Here is a 15,959-nt window from a genome sequence, read left to right as displayed (position 1 = left end):
GTTCCACAGTCGCCACGGGGTGTCACAAGGGAAGGTTGAACCTTTACCCTGTACATAGTGCACCACCAGGGGATGGTGAGTCGCCCTGTGGTCACATGTCGCTCCAAGAAGTACCCCGCGCCCCCTTGGAGCTCCCAGAGCTCAATACATCATACTCGACCCTCATAAGAGGGTCTCTGAACGACACCAAGTCGTTCTCGAAAAGTCAGGAATTTGACCTTTCTTAGGGGCTTTGTCAAAATGTCAGCGACCTGTTCATCTATATCGATATGTTGGAGCCTTATTGCTCCTCGCTGCACCATATCTCGAATATAGTGGTACCTGATATCGATATGCTTGGAGCGATCATGAAATACGGGATTCTCTGATAAACGGATCCCGCTCTGGTTGTCACACAGAATCACGATGGTATCCAATGTAAATCCAAACAGCTCACTGAAGAGCTTTCGCAACCAGACTACCTCACAGGAGGCCATGCTAGCAGCAATGTACTCTGCCTCGGCGGTGCTCAAAGCCACTGACTTCTGCTTCCTGCTCATCCAGGATATCGAGGCAGATCCCAAAGAGAAACAACACCCAGAAGTGCTCTTTCGGTCCACCACACTACCTGCCCAATTAACATCAATATACCCAAGTAATCTCACATCTCCAGCAGTGTATCTCAACCCATGAGTGATTGGGCCACGAAGATATCTCAACAGATTCTTGGCACCAATCCAATGTGAGTGGTGAGGTTCAACCATATGTTGACTCAATGTGTTGACTACAAAGCATATATCCGGACGACAGTTCACCAAGAACATTAATCATTTAATGCTCCGATGAGTTGACGATACTCGGTAGCATTTCGTAAAACAGGTCTGACAGCACTACTGCTTAACTTCTTGAAGTCAAGCTCCATCGGGGTAGTTACGGGCTTGCATTCCACCATGCCGAATCTCTCCAATATCTTCACCACATATTTTCCTTGAGATAGGAAAATCTCCCTTGGTTTCTGCCAGACTTCCAGTCCTAAGAAATAGTGCATAAGTCCTAGGTCTTTCATCTCGAACTCAGAAGCCAGCTCCCTCTTACATTCGTGAATGAAAGGGTCTGCACCTGTTAGAAAGAGGTCGTCAACATATAGCACCAGTATGAGAGTCTTGTCATCTATAACCTTAAAGTAAAGGTTAGGGTCAACTTCACTCCTAGTGAATCCCAGCTTCATCAAGTAGCTATCGATCCTCTCATACCATGGTCGAGGTGCTTGCTTTAGCCCATAGAGGGCCTTCTTCAACCTGCACACATGAGATTCTCGATCATAAATCTCAAATCCTTCAGGTTGCTCCACATAGACCTCCTATTTGATCGAACCATGTAAGAATGTAGTCTTGACATCCATCTGATGTAGGTTCCATGATCGAGCGGATGGTGGTATATCGGGCAACAGGTGCAAATATCTCATCATAGTCTATACCTTCCTTCTAGGAGAAGCCACGAGTGACAAAACGAGCCTTATACTTTTCTGCACTTCTGTCAACTACATGCTTTATCTTGTAAAGCCATTTTGAAGTGACAACTGCTTTGTCCTGGGGTCTGGGGACCACATCCCAAACATCGTTTTTCATAATGGACTCAAATTCCTCAGTCATAGCATCCTTCCATACTTGATGCTTGACGGCATTTGTGAATGACGAAGGCGCATTTTGGATGATCGTGCTCATGATGGTCAGGTATCCCTGATACCTGTTTGGCTTCTTACTTTCACAGAAGGTTCCTCGGGGTGCAATATGTCCTTTAGCATCATCAAGTGTCCCCCTAAGCCATGAAGGCCTCTTCCTAGAAGAGGAAGGCTCTTGCAGAGGAGGATCAATAGGATCCATAGGTTCTTCCACATCGGGCATCATCTCATCTTCTTTTTCTTTCGGTTCCCCAGTGTCAGCTTCTTTAGATCCCCTTAAAGTAGGAAGATTGTCTACCTTGCTAAGAGCCATATCTTCGTCAAAGGTGACATCATGACTAATCTCGACTTCCCTTTGACCAGCTACATAGATTCTATAGCCCTTAGTATTTTCGCTATAGCCCACGAAGATTCCTTTCTTTCCAGATGCACCCAATTTATTCCTTTTTTCTTTAGGCACATGAAAATATACAGGGCTTCCAAAAATTCTAAAATGAGATACGTCAGGTTTCTTACTGGTGAACATTTCTTCGGGAGTCTTGGAACCCAATGCTTGATGAGGGCATCGGTTTTGTACATATACGGCGGTATTTGCAGCTTCGGCCCATAGAAACTTCAAAAGTCTTTGATCATGGAGCATAGCACGGACAGCTTCCACAATTGTACGATTCTTCCTTTCCGCCACACCATTCTGTTCAGGAGTATATGGCGTAGTAGTCTCCCTCTTAATGCCAGCCTCTTTGCAAAAGTCATGAAACTCATTGGATTCATATTCAGTGCCATTATCAGTCCTTAAGATCTTGATGTTCTTTTCAGTTTGATTCTCGATCAAGGCTTTGAAGTGCTGAAACCAGGAAAACACTTCATCCTTCTTTTTCAAGAAGTATATCCAAGTCTTGCGAGAATAATCATCTGTAAAAGTGAGGTAATATAAATATCCTCCCAAGGAGTTCACAGGCATCATACCGGATATGTCTAAGTGAACCAACTGCAATATATCGAAGGTCTTGCTTTGGCTTGAGGGGAATGGTCCCCTTTTGAGCTTCCCTTCGGCACATCTTGGACATACACCTTCTTGCTCTAATCTGAACTCGGGCATCCCGGTCACCATTTTTCTTACATCAGGTAGAGCTTTATAATGAAGGTGAGCAAACCTCCGATGCCATAGTTCGGACTGAAGAGATGTGTCACAAGACATGACACCCAGCGGACTTCCACCGACCTGATATAATGAATCAACTCGAAACCCAAGAGTAAAAGCATCTTTAAAGTTCTTTTTCCATACACGTACCTTGCCATCGCTGAAGGCCACCTTGTAGCCTTTGTCTTCCATTGCCGAAATGGACACCAGGTTCTTTTTGAGATCAGGTACATATAATACATCTTGTAAGTGGATGGTATTACCTTGATTCAATTGAAGAGTGACATTTCCTATGCCTTTCACGGGATATTTTGAATTATCTCCAAGAACAATTTCCAGGTTGGTTTCCTTCTCTATCAGATTATAGAGAGCTTCTTTGTAACCAGTGAAGTGCCTTGAGGCACCACTATCAATAAGCCAATTTCCCAGCGAGTCCGAGGAAGCAGTGGTAGATAGAGCTGCCGATAGATAATATTCATCTTGCTTATTGTTAACAGTGTTAGATTCATACCTGGAATTTCTTGCCTTCTTGAGTGGTTGTCCTCTTCCTTGATTTCCAACACTTCTTTCACCTCTGCCATTTGACTTGCCATTCCTTTGATTGCCTTGAGAGGGATTTTGATCATCGTCCCGGTGTGAGTCCCTTTTATCAGGGCACTCCCTAGCACATTGTCCTGTTTTATTGCAATTGTAACATCATCCTTTTCTTCCACCCTTTGGTCCAGCCTTTCCTTTGAATTTAGCCCCGGAATTGTTTCTTCTTTTAGTATGAGAAGAAAAGGCAAAGGGATGACCTTTAGGTATGGGCATTTCTTGCTCTTCCATCCTTGTTTCTTCTTGAATGCATCTGGCCATTAATTCCTCAAATCCAGGAATTACGTTATTGTTGAGAAGAGTAATCCTGAATATATACCATTCAAATGGCAGTCCTCCAAGAGTTGTGAGTGTCATTTCCCTGTCAGGAATTACTTCCCCAATAGATAGGAGATCGCTCTTGATCTCGCTGATCCTTAAGAAATATGCTTGCATACTCTCATCTTTGCCCTTCTTAATTTCCTTCAGCTTATTTCTAAGAAACAAACTTGATTTGCATCATTAACTTTAAATAAACCCACCAGTCTATCGTAGATTTCCTTGGAGGTGTTCAACTTGGAAACATAGGCCACCAAGCGTTTGTCAATAGAGTCATGAATGATCTTTCTTGCTTTGACTTCTCCCTTGGTCCATTTGTTCCTAGCAGCAGCGAATGCATTTGATGGAGGGTCAACAATCCCGCCTCTCACATGGTCCAACACTTCCTGCTCTTCTAATGTTAGATCGAGAGACATCTTCCATCCGTGATAGTCAGACTTCTCACGGAGTTTGTCTTCAGCAGGGAAGTGTGTTGAGGACCCCATGATTTCTTTAAGATAGCCTTGCCAACCGTCTCTTCAGTAATTGCTCTTGCTCTTGCTTGGGCTTTGTCTTCACCTCAACTCCAATACCATGTAAATTATGGTATGTTCTATGCTTAGAGCAGTTTACTTATTTTTCTTCTTATTAGCCACAGATTAGCAATCACATATACATTAAGTAAAGTGGAGATAGAAAATTAAATGATCAACAGAAAACAAGCCAAGACAAGAGACACAAGATGTGGCGGCTAGCCAGGGACAAACCCCAATGCGGGGAAACCCTTTGATCAAATCTTCTTTTATCTTCAATAGTTCAGCAGAGAGAAATAGTACAAAATCTGAATTCTGTAATTTTATATCAGCAGCAGCAAACCCTAGATCAGCAAAGTCAAACTTGGTCAAACTAGCTGAAATTGACCTCTAAAATACTCGGTCAATTTCCGGTCAACTTGTCCTCGAACAGCCTGAAGAAATAGCCCTTGAACAGCCCCAAAAGTTTAGTCAATTTGCAGATTTTTGAAATCAACTTGCAGCCCTAAACAAGGGCAATCAACACCGATCAAACAAGAGGTCAGTTTACCTCGATTTTCGTGCCAAAAATTGTGGCCTGCCTAGGAGAGCCAACAACACCCATGGTCAGCACTGGTCAAAGAGATGACCTACTGCCCTAGCGTCCTTTCTGCGTCTTCCTTGCCCTAGGACGTCTTCCTTTCAGCCACACGTGTGAGAGAGAGAGAGGCTCCTTTTATGCGTAGGAGAGAGAGAGAAGATGAGTGAATTTTAATTGTCCAAATGAGGAGAATGCTCCTTGTATTTATACGCAAACATTGAGGTTGAATAGACATGACTATTGGGCTTCTGAGCCTACATAAGTTTGCTGACCGACCTTGACAATTTGTCCATAATCAAAATAAATTCATATCTCCATTAATACTTATCGGAATCGGATGATCTTTAGGTCAATCCTACACCTCTCGATGAGAGGAATCTAGGAAAAATATCAAAAGCCATAAATAAGGTGATTCACATGGAGTTTGGCCCTAGTTGCCAATTTTAACAGCCTTCATAATTATATTTGAATCATGTACTTGTCAAAAGAAAGAAAAAGAAATTTTATTATGAAAGAAACAAAAAAAAAAATTAACTAGGAAGAGTATTGTATATATATTAATCCGCGCCCGATCGCGGCTAAAAACGTGAGATTTAAAATTTCAGTACATTGTCATTGATAGGCTTCATAAGCTACAGACTGACTATCCATGCCCAATTTTCCTTCAAAATTACAAAAAATAGTTGAGTGGCTACTAATGTACTAGTGTAGTCTTTAAGGTACTACGATAATAGCAAAATACATTTAAAACTAGACATTTTTAACAGACATGATGAGGCAGACTGATCCGCTGGGTCGGTTGGACGGTTGAGATCAAAGCCAGTGCTTTCTTCTGCTGGCTTAGAGTGTTGCATAACCAGTTGAATTTGGAGATCTTCAATCTTGTTTCTAAGTGCATTGACTTTGTCCTCCAGCGACCGGATTTTCTTGCTTTTCTCGACATTCATCCCCTGCATTTTGCATGCCTCGGTCCTCTAATGTTGCAATTCCTGCAATTCGGCCATACCCGCTTGCAATTCCATGTGTTCCCTTTCACATATACCACATGCGAAAGGGGAAAAAGAGTCCAGAGGAGGGCATTTTTTCCAATTAAGTTTAGCACGGCCTGCCACCCTACCCAAGCGCGGGCGGCGGCACTCCTAGGAGCCAGCGTCCATGACAATTGACACAGTGAGACCTTTCACGCAGAGAGACAATTGACATAGTGAGGTCGTTGGACCTTTCACAGTGAAACAATTGATGCGGGGGACAGTAGACACAGGGAAACCGCAAGACCTTTCACAGTGGGCCTTAACAAAATTCCTGTTCCAATTTTGCTCTCCCAGCCACATCTAGAATAACATGTGAGTGACTCTCACCAGACTGGGGGGATGGGCTTCCCCCAACCTCCAAGACCATCCACTAGCAGCCCAAACCCTGCCAAAGAAACCTATCTCCCACGACCCACTAGACTAAGTAGGACACATTCAAAATGCAAAGTTTCATATAGAGGGATCTGAACAGGAGCTTCGAGCGGCATTGAGAGGCGTCCTACTTACCTTCGGGATCCCACTAAGCTTCCATGATTACCCTGTTATCTGAAACGACCTTCACCTCACGCATTCGAACCTTCAAGTAAGCGAACCATCCGATTCGAACCAGGTTGATTAAATGCAGCTCACTCTCTTGAGGGGTTTCGCATGGAGTTTGCTTGCTTCTTCAGGCAATGGACCGTGATACGATGGTCGAACTAAGGCGTTCCCACACTTAACATATCCACCACACCAAGTGACCTTGCATGTCCAGGATTACAGCCTCGTGTTGAGGGATGAGGGAGGGTATAAATCATATGATGCCAGATGGGAGGGGAGGGTATAAATCATATGATGCCAGATGGGAGGGGAGGGGGGAGACATACAGGAGGCGGGATGGAAGGATGAACTGGAGGTGAGGAGATTGGGGGGGGGGGGGAAGGATGATGTGGAGACAGGGGGGAAGGTCAGGAGAGGGAAACCGGAGGGGGGTGAGGTGGAACCGTGGAGGATATGTGGAGGCGAGGGGGGGAGGGTGAAGAGCAAACAGGGAGGGAGGATGAGCACGCCCAAGGGGAGGGAGGGTGAGAATATTGAAATTATAAATTCCCGTTCCAATTTCGCTCTCCTTGCCCAACCAGAATAACATGTGAGTGACTCTCACCAAACTGGGGGGATGGGCTTCCCCCAACCTCTGAGACCATCCACTGGCAGCCCAGACCTTGCCAAAGAAACCTATCTCCCACGACCCACTAGACTAAGTCGGACACATTCAGAATGCAAAGTTTCAAACAGTTATCCAGCAATTTATAAAGGGATCCGAATAGGAGCTTCGAGTGGCATTGAGAGGCGGCATGCTTACCTCCGAGATCCCATTGAGCTTCCATGATTACCTTGTTATCTGAAACAACCTTCACCTCACGCATTCAAACCTTTAAGCGAACGAACCATCCAATCAGAACCAGGCCGATTAAATGTGCTCGCTCTCTAAGGGGTTTCGCATGGAGTTTTTCTTGTTTCTTCAAGCAATGGACCATGATACAATGGCCAGACTGAGGCGTTCCCACACTTAACATATCCACCACGCTAAGTGGCCTTGCATGCCCAGGAATACAGCCTCGTGTTAAGGGATGAGGAAGGGTATAAATCATATGATGCCAAATGGGAAGGGCAGGGGGGACACACAGGGGGGCGGGATGGAAGGATGAGCTAGAGGCGAGGAGGTTGGGAGCGAGGGGAGGATGATGTGGAGACGGGGGGGAAGGTCGAGAGAGGGAGACCAGAGGGGGGGTGAGGTGGAGGATGATGTGGAGGCGGGGGGGAGGGTGAAGAGAAAATGGGGAGGGAGGATAAGCATGACCAAGGGGAGGGAGGGTGAGACTATTGAAATTATAAATTCCCTTGTTACCTTGCTTTGAGACTTTAGGAAAAGATTCTTGGAGGAGTAGTGGAATTTTAACATCGAATTTGAGACATTCATTCGAAGACTTAAGGGATGGTTAAATAACCTTCAATTTCGTTGACCATGTTATGACCTTCTTTCATTTGGCATGCCATATTGGCTTGTGTATCCACTTCCTTATTAAGGCCTCTTAGAATGTGAAAAAAATGCAGTTTCTCAAAGGGAGGGAGCATGCCAAGGGCTCTTTTGAGGATTTGATTGAGCTTGTTATTCTGGGTTGGAGAGTTGGAGCTCATGTGCTTTATGACCAAGAATGAATCATTTCCTTTATTCCCTTTTGTTGTGCTAAAATGAGGCCAAGATATAAACCATAAGCCTCCGCTTGGTTGTTGGTCTTCCTTCCCAAGCCCTAGGCATAATGATCAACAATTATTCCTTTGGGATTAATGAGAATCCCTCCCCCTCCTACCACCCCATGAAAGAAAATTATTTATAAGCATGGGTTTCATGTTTTATTATTTTTTATTTTAGGTCAAAGCCTCCATTGTAGGCTTCTAGGGTTTATGTCTTGGGTCATAGTCCTTATCATTATGTAATAGACCCTTCTTGGGCTTTTTTCTATCACGAAAGAAATTCATTTTGATGTAAAATAAGTCAATTAGGTCTCCTCCACCAAGTCAACCTCAAAGAAGACAAGTCAGCCTAATTGGGAGCAAGAAACTACTATATAAAAGAAACAACTTGACATCATTTAGAGCATACAACAAGCTAGTTCGATCTGCAATTCGTGGAAGAGAAAAAGGTGTGAAAAATACTAGAAGAGAAGAAGGAAACATAAAGCAAAGGAGAAGCCCTAGCGGAGGAAGAAGATCAATTTTATCTTGTCTCTATCCCACACGTGTGAGGAAACTGAAGTTGCGGAAGAGTCGAAACTGCTAGGTTGCAGGGGGGCTGAAATTTTAGAGTAGCTAGGCCAAAATTCTGGAGTAGCTGGGTCATAATTCTATCTATGATGCAGTGTTGATGCAATATTGTTGCAGTTAATCTTTTGGAAGGACAGATTGAGGGTTGACTTGGTGGAGTGAGAGAAGTCTTTTGGTCTAAGGTCTTGGTCTATCTCAATTTGATTTACTAGTGGAAGAGTTTCACTGGGATTTCCCCTATAGAGGGGTTTTTGCCCTGGCTGAGTGCCTATATCTAGTGTCATCGATGTTCATGTTTTGATTTGATGATTGCTTGATGAAAAGAAGATAAAAGAACATAAAGAAAGTTAATAAGACTACAAGAATATCACAAGTAATTATAAACATAATAGAATCTTTCTGCCTTTCTAATTTTCTAACATTTACTAGGATTTGCGTAAGGATTTTGGAGTTCATCCAGGCAAGGAAAGAAGGCAAGCAGGTCAAGGGTCTTGAAGATTGTTTCAAGCTTAGTTCAAGAAGGGAGATTATTGTATTCTTTATTGAAGCTATATTGTATTGTAAGAGATCTATTGCTCATCTCCTTCAATAAGATTCTCAATCAAGCAGAGGGTTTTCCCAATTGGATTCCTTAGAAAATTTGTGTTGTTGAAGTGTGTGATTGTGTATTTATTTATGTTCCTATTCTGCTGCAAAATAAGTAGAAAAATTTTGTGTCTATATGAAAAGAAACTAGTTTTCAGATTGTTCATATTAGTAGTTGCAGAATTTCGTGGATTTTCTACATGTTCCAGTCATTGCATTTTTTTGCGTATTTCTCTCTTGGTTGAAACAAAGATTTTCCGGAGATTATTGAATAAGGAGAATTGTTATAGGTGTACATTTGTTGTTGTGGTGTGATTGATCTATCTGTTTATATTTTTCCGTTGCATACTAATTTTTGAAAGTCAAAAATATTAGTGATTTTATTTTTCAGCAATTCAAAAATTATTTGGGTAATAAAATATTTCTGGGGAATAAATAATTGTTAGAGAAACTACATCTGGGTTGGTATTAGAAATTTAACATGGTATCAGAGCTACAAAAACTCTGAAGGAGAGATCCAATATCACAAGGGTTTTACAGTAGCAAGTTATTCCTTTTTACAACAGCAGAATTTTTATTTTGCAGCTAGGCTTTTGTGGCCAAGGTTGATTTGTGAAATGGCATCAATAAGCTTGAGATATGAAGACATAATGGATAGGGCCGCTAATTTTAGTCCATGGAAGGAGCAGATCACTATTGTTCTAAAAATGAATGGTTTGTGGGATTTTGCAAACACAAAAATCCAGATTCCATTTGACCCTACCCAAGCAATCGAGCACAATCTGAAGCATGTGAAAGCGATGGGTATTATCTTGGTTGGTGTGAGGGATCATATAATTCCTCATATAACAGGTAAGGACACAGCGCATCAAATGTGGGTAGCCTTTATCAGAGTAAAAATCAGAATAGGCTAATGGTGCAGCGGGAGAAGTTGAACAGCATCTGAATGAATAGATCAGAGACCATAACCTCATATCTCACTAGGATCTAGAATGCTCGTGATGAGCTATCAGTTATGGGGGAACCAGTTAGTGATTCAGAGCTAGTGAAAGTAGCTCTAATGGTTTGCACTAAGAAATGGACCACCTTTGTGGAGGAGATCCTTGCAAGACAACAGCTTCCTGATTGGAGCTGGTTGTAGGATGACTTCATCCAAAAAGAAATATGGAAGAGTGCAATAACTAGCGAACAACGTAGGAGTCATGGTGGGATGAGGAACTGCTCTTGTTGTGCAAGCGAAGAAGGGCAAAGGGGAGGACATGTAGAACTAGGGTAGAGGAGGATCTTCACAAGGTAAAAAGGAGAAACACTTGAGCAAAGTAAAATGCTTTGCATGTCGTAAGTTCGGTCACTTTACTAGACAATGTCCAAACAAGGGCAAGGAAAAGGCATCTACAACAGCCACAGCACAGATGGATGAGTTGACCAAGAAGTTTGAGAAGAACTCTGTCTTGGTGTCATGCCTTTCTAACACCATTACGAGAGAGGTGTGGTTTGTGGACAATGGAGCATCTTGTCACATGATGGGATATCAAGATATCTTCACCAACATGGCCAAAGAGCCTAGAGACCTACATGTGGAGCTTGGAGACGACACCAAGTATGTAGTAGAGGGCATTGGCAGCATTAAGTTTCAGATGGAATCAGGGTGTTTCATGGAGGTGAACCAAGTGATTTTTGTACTGGGGTTGGAAAAGAATCTCCATCAGTTTCATCCATGGAGGATAAAGGACTAGAGTTCAGCTTCACGGGAGGTGAAGTAGCTGTTGGGGAGAAAGGAGTTGATCCCAGCAAGAGGCTAGTAATTGGGAGTAGGGAGAACAACCTATATCTGTTGAGAGGACAGCCAGTGAAGGCACTTGTACGTGAGAGTGATAGCCACTATGAGACTTGGCATAGAAGTTGGACTGACATAGGTTGATTTATAGGTTTATGAGGGTTTAAAATACAGACATTGCAACAATCTCTACCTGGATTGCAAAAATTTGGAAGTTCAAAGGTATAACTGAGATAACCATTGTTGCTAGAGGTTATTTCATAGTTACTTTCATGAAGTAATTTCACTGCAGCTTTGAATTTATTGAGAGGCTCAATATTTTAATGGATTTTGGGAGATAAGCTTTAAAACTGTGAATGAGATTCCTCAAAACAGTCCCAGCTTGTATTAATTCTTCAAGACTGCCCATGGAATTTTAATGAGTAGGTATTTAAGTCCACCGACATAATTTTGGAGAGATTCAATTCAATTTTATATTGTGTCGATATATAGTTGGAAAAGAAGAAATGGCTTCCGAATTTAGTGACCCTCAAAATTTTTAATCACATTTGAAAGCGTGCAGTTGATTATAAAAATACTCCCTTAAAGTGCAGGGTATGTTTTCAACATTGCCATTTAAGCAGATCTTTTCCAAAATTAGAGCAACAAGACCTTTAAAGGAATGATTAGATTACAACAGCAGAAATAGGAGAGGGGAAGAAGCCAAGGGGCCAAAAAAAATAATCAATTTGAAGAGAAGGATAACTCCTTCAGGGTTCTTGCACAAGTACAAGAAAGCACCAGATACTAGCAAGAAGAACCAAGTTTAGCAAGTGACCGAGCATAGACAGATCCATAAACCCAGCAACAGCCAAAGAAATCCAACTCAAATAGAAATCCAATGAGTTTTGAGTGGGTGACGAGGTGAAACCTTCATGGCAACATGCAGACCAACCAATTTCTGAGGATGAGAAGATTCATAGAACATTGATGAAGATAAGTACCCTTTAGGCATAGACTCACATGTCTATCCCAAACAATTAGCACAGGGGAAAAGAGGAAGAAAATCAAAAAACAAAGTCCTGTGAGCTCGTGGAGGTAATCCACTATCACTGGGTTAGCAACATATACTGAAGAAAAAGAATTAAGCTAATGAATTCAGCTTAAGAACTTTCTCAACAGCATTTTATTGTGTTGGGTGTAGAGAATTTTGTTTCTTCAAGGAATCTGTCATCATCCACTGACTACTAGATCAAACACATTTCTTTGCAGATATTGCTAAAAGCCTTAAAAAGGTATGGAATAAAACCTCTTTGGGTGTGCCTAATTCTAATCTATCCATATCAATTACCCGATCTCTTCCAAATTTTCCTGACGGTAATAATGTGTACATAAAACATAAAGAAATATTGCATACCAATTTAATAATTTATCACTATGGTAAGAGAAAATTCAAATGTGGCTAACCTTCATTACAATTACATCCTCCAAGTCACCAAATTGGCACATGTATCGTCTCAAGCCTTCAGTATCCACATCCCAGGGAATGCCTAAAACCTGTAATTGATGGCAATGTTCAGAATCATATACAAAGAATAACATACACAGCCATGAAAAAATTCAAGATGGAACGGGACCAAAGATTGACAACGTATCATTGGACCCTCCCCACACCAAAAAAATTACTGGATATGTAAATAAATCAATTCTGAATGACAAATATGAAGAGAAAACTGTGATTGCTCTGTTATTATGAGAAGAAAGCCTCTACTTTTCTCTGTTGCAAACTATGTCGAGAAGGAACTCAAGTCCTCATTAAGGCATCAGTGCACTGAGTGGACAATAGAAATTCTTGCAGCAAAATTGACCAATGATATATATATGTAAGGATTTGACATACCACAAGCTTTCTGTTGCCAAGAGTCATTGTGGAAAATGTTGTAACCAAAGACTGAAGTAGAAAGTATGTGTCCGAGTTGTGTTCGAGCCTGTCACTCCTCTCATCTCCTATCTCTCTCCCTATCTATCTCTCTTTCACTCTCTGGTTCTCCTCTTCCCTGCACATACACATTTCACATACTAAATTCACTCCTTGCTGAGGCCAACCTTTCAAACTGAACAAGGCTAAGCTCAAAGGAATGGAATACAAAGTATACGCAAAAGGGCACCTACAGTTTGCTCAAACAGAAGCTTGGAAGTATCAGAACAGCCAACTGGGTAGCTTAAAAGCCCAAATCAGCCACATGGGTGACTGAGAAGCTGCTGAACTCAGACCCTATAATTGAGATATCTAGGCCTATGTCAAATATACAAAAACTCTGCCCAGAAACAAATGGAGTATTCATGCGAAAGGAAAACTCAACATAGGGATATAACTTCCAAACATCAAATAGATAAACAAGCATAAACCAAAGATGGTTCACAAAGCATGACAGTACGCAGAGTATATTAGTACAGGGGTAAGGAAAGATGCTATCGCATCACATCAAATCAAGGACTTGCACCCCTCAGTATGTTGGCAATGAAAGGTATCGCCTTATAAACCAATTTTTTTTCCAATTTACAATATTCAAAGAAGAAGAAAAAATTGTACACAGCTTGGCAGGTTTAAGCAATCTAACGGACAAAATCCTCCATGGTATAGTTGAGCAACAGGTTTGATAACAAGGAAACTGCCCACTTTGGTCTGTATCATTGAATAAATGAAGCAAAGTATGAGTATGAGATGCAGATATGAGGAGACATTCATTTATCTGTAATCTGACTAACCCAAATCACATAAAATCCATGAGTATTCAATGTCCTGTGCTTGATCACTCCATCTGCTTGCGTTCGTTTTTCTATTCTGTGAATGAGAACGTAGCCCTCTTTCCGCTCCAATCTGCTTTCCCCAGAGCTATCAACATTTAAAAAAATAAGTTTTTTTGCAAAATTTTCCAATGGAAATTATAGCAATGGTGTGATAATATCACGTCGTCGTTAGAATCCTTATTGAAATACTGATGAGGTAAAGCGCCGATCGCATGGAATGTGAGCCTTGACTAACAGAAGTAGGCTTTCGATCGCTTTCGAAGTGAGCTTTGTGTTAGGTTCGATAGTGAAAATATTGTGATGATTAGAATATACCATTAACTTTATATATGTGTTAAGTATTTCTATTTGTTATGGGTTGAGAGTGATTAAAACAAAATTTTTAATATATATTTGTTGTATTTAAAAAAAAAAACAAAACAAAACTATTTGTTAAGTGTTGAGGGTGATTAAAACTATTTTTAAATGTATATTTTTGTATTTTAAAAATTTAAGATGAATTTATTTGTGTTGATGTAGTGGTTATAATTAAAAAGTAAGTATTGATTCATAGTTTCATTAATATGAGTGTTAATTGGGGTTATTTTGGGTAGTTGGATAAAATGGTTGTTATCTTTCTCATTTAGGTTTAAATCTCCACTAGTGGTATGATGAGCTATAAGTTTATCATGGGAGTCATCCATTGAATTGAATTTCCCTGAGAAATTGTGAAATTATGAAGAAAAAAATGTAAAGAAATAAGATATTAGGTTTTTAAATTATGGTATATAAACAACTTACATCTTAAACATCACATTTTGGTTTCGGTTTATTAATAGGGTGATTGTAATGTGACAAATGATGTGATAAATGTCTCCATTTTTTATGTGCATAAACCATATAAGGTAACCTATAATTTTCAGTAAAGGGTAAATATAAATATTTCAAATGAACGATTTAAAAATTAATATGACTATGATGAATACCAACCTCTAAAACTAACAAGGTTTTATGGAAAAATAAAAAAGAATTACACTTTTGGAGATTGTCATTTCTATATTTAAATGTAGTGGGGATGAAGTGTCAAGGTCATTATGGTTTTCATAAGCCATGATTCCTTAAAGAGTAGCTAAGTTATTAAACTGGGTAAAATTATCTCTTTTATTTTTATTTTCTTAACACTAATTATAATAATTTGTTAGTAAATTCTTATGCTCTATGCAGAACAAAATACATCCAAAATTGGAAGAGTTGTTCTTATCTAAATTATTCATAAAGAGTTTGAAGCTATCTAGTCTGTTGTACCAAATTCCTCTTATATATCTCCATAAAATTATATATGTAAACTATTTGTAGTAGATTCTAGGATTTTTACAACATTTGGTTGTTATTCTCAAAATTGAAAGATAAAGAGAAAAATAGTCATCCAAAATTATGATCTCTTCCATCAGTGCTACTCGATTCAAGTTTGGAACAACAGGTGCCATTAATTGTGTTGAATTAGTTGGAGAGGCTATGAACTAGGCTCCTTGTCCTCCTTGTTGAAAAGCTTGAATTAAGGATAGTTCAGAATTAATCATGACAATATCCTCACCCAAACTATGAATCTAGCTCCTTTGTGCCGACAAAATCTCTATTATGATCCATGCTCCTTAAAAATGATAAGAAATCAATAAATATAGTCCTCTTTGAGGAGGAAACCACCTTTTACAATGAATACAATGTACAAGAAAACATTTGGTGATCCTAAGACTGGGTCTCGATATGTGTGTGTGTGTGTGAGACAAAGGGTGAAATTACAATAAAATGGACCGTGATAGGTGTTAGCCTACATAACAATATAACGATATAAATGTAATCACTCCATATCTAGGGCTTAATAAGGGGTTTTTGGGTTAACATGAGGCTTATATGGGGCTTACCATGCCCCTCTCCTTCAAAGAAGTGTTTTCCTCAACACTCAACTATATATGGGTATTTTGGCAAGAACAACTCATCTCCCCATGTCACTTCTTCCATTGTTAGGTTCATCCATTTGACAAGGTACTCAGTAACTACTCGATTTCTACATTGCTTAGTCCTTGTTTCCAAAAAAAAAATATGGTTCTAGTATTATTTTCCCTTCTTCATTAATCTCTAGTGGAATAGTTTGAACTGGGATCTTGTCACTAATTACATTCTTTAAGC

At 40.4% G+C, this 15,959-nt stretch overlaps 1 protein-coding gene across 1 annotated transcript in view; it reads right to left on the bottom strand.

Annotated features, from left to right (window-relative positions):
- Positions 1-14,073, bottom strand: part of LOC149227920 (uncharacterized) — a 51,880-nt gene extending 37,807 nt beyond the window's left edge. The window contains exons 1-3 of the mRNA XM_089380621.1: positions 13,752-14,073; positions 12,883-13,039; positions 12,450-12,539 (exon numbers count right to left, since the gene is read on the bottom strand). Coding sequence (XP_089236747.1) covers positions 12,450-12,539; positions 12,883-12,909 — 117 coding nt within the window. The 5' untranslated portion in view covers positions 12,910-13,039; positions 13,752-14,073. The remainder of the gene's footprint in view (positions 1-12,449; positions 12,540-12,882; positions 13,040-13,751) is intronic.
- Between the last annotated feature and the right edge of the window lie 1,886 nt (positions 14,074-15,959).

The sequence above is a fragment of the Pinus tabuliformis genome, chromosome J (genome assembly GCF_031772625.1).
Source record: "Pinus tabuliformis cultivar Carrire ecotype Pingquan chromosome J, CPIR1, whole genome shotgun sequence".
Classification (NCBI taxonomy): domain Eukaryota; kingdom Viridiplantae; phylum Streptophyta; class Pinopsida; order Pinales; family Pinaceae; genus Pinus; species Pinus tabuliformis.
This window is presented reverse-complemented; position numbering and strand designations above follow the sequence as displayed.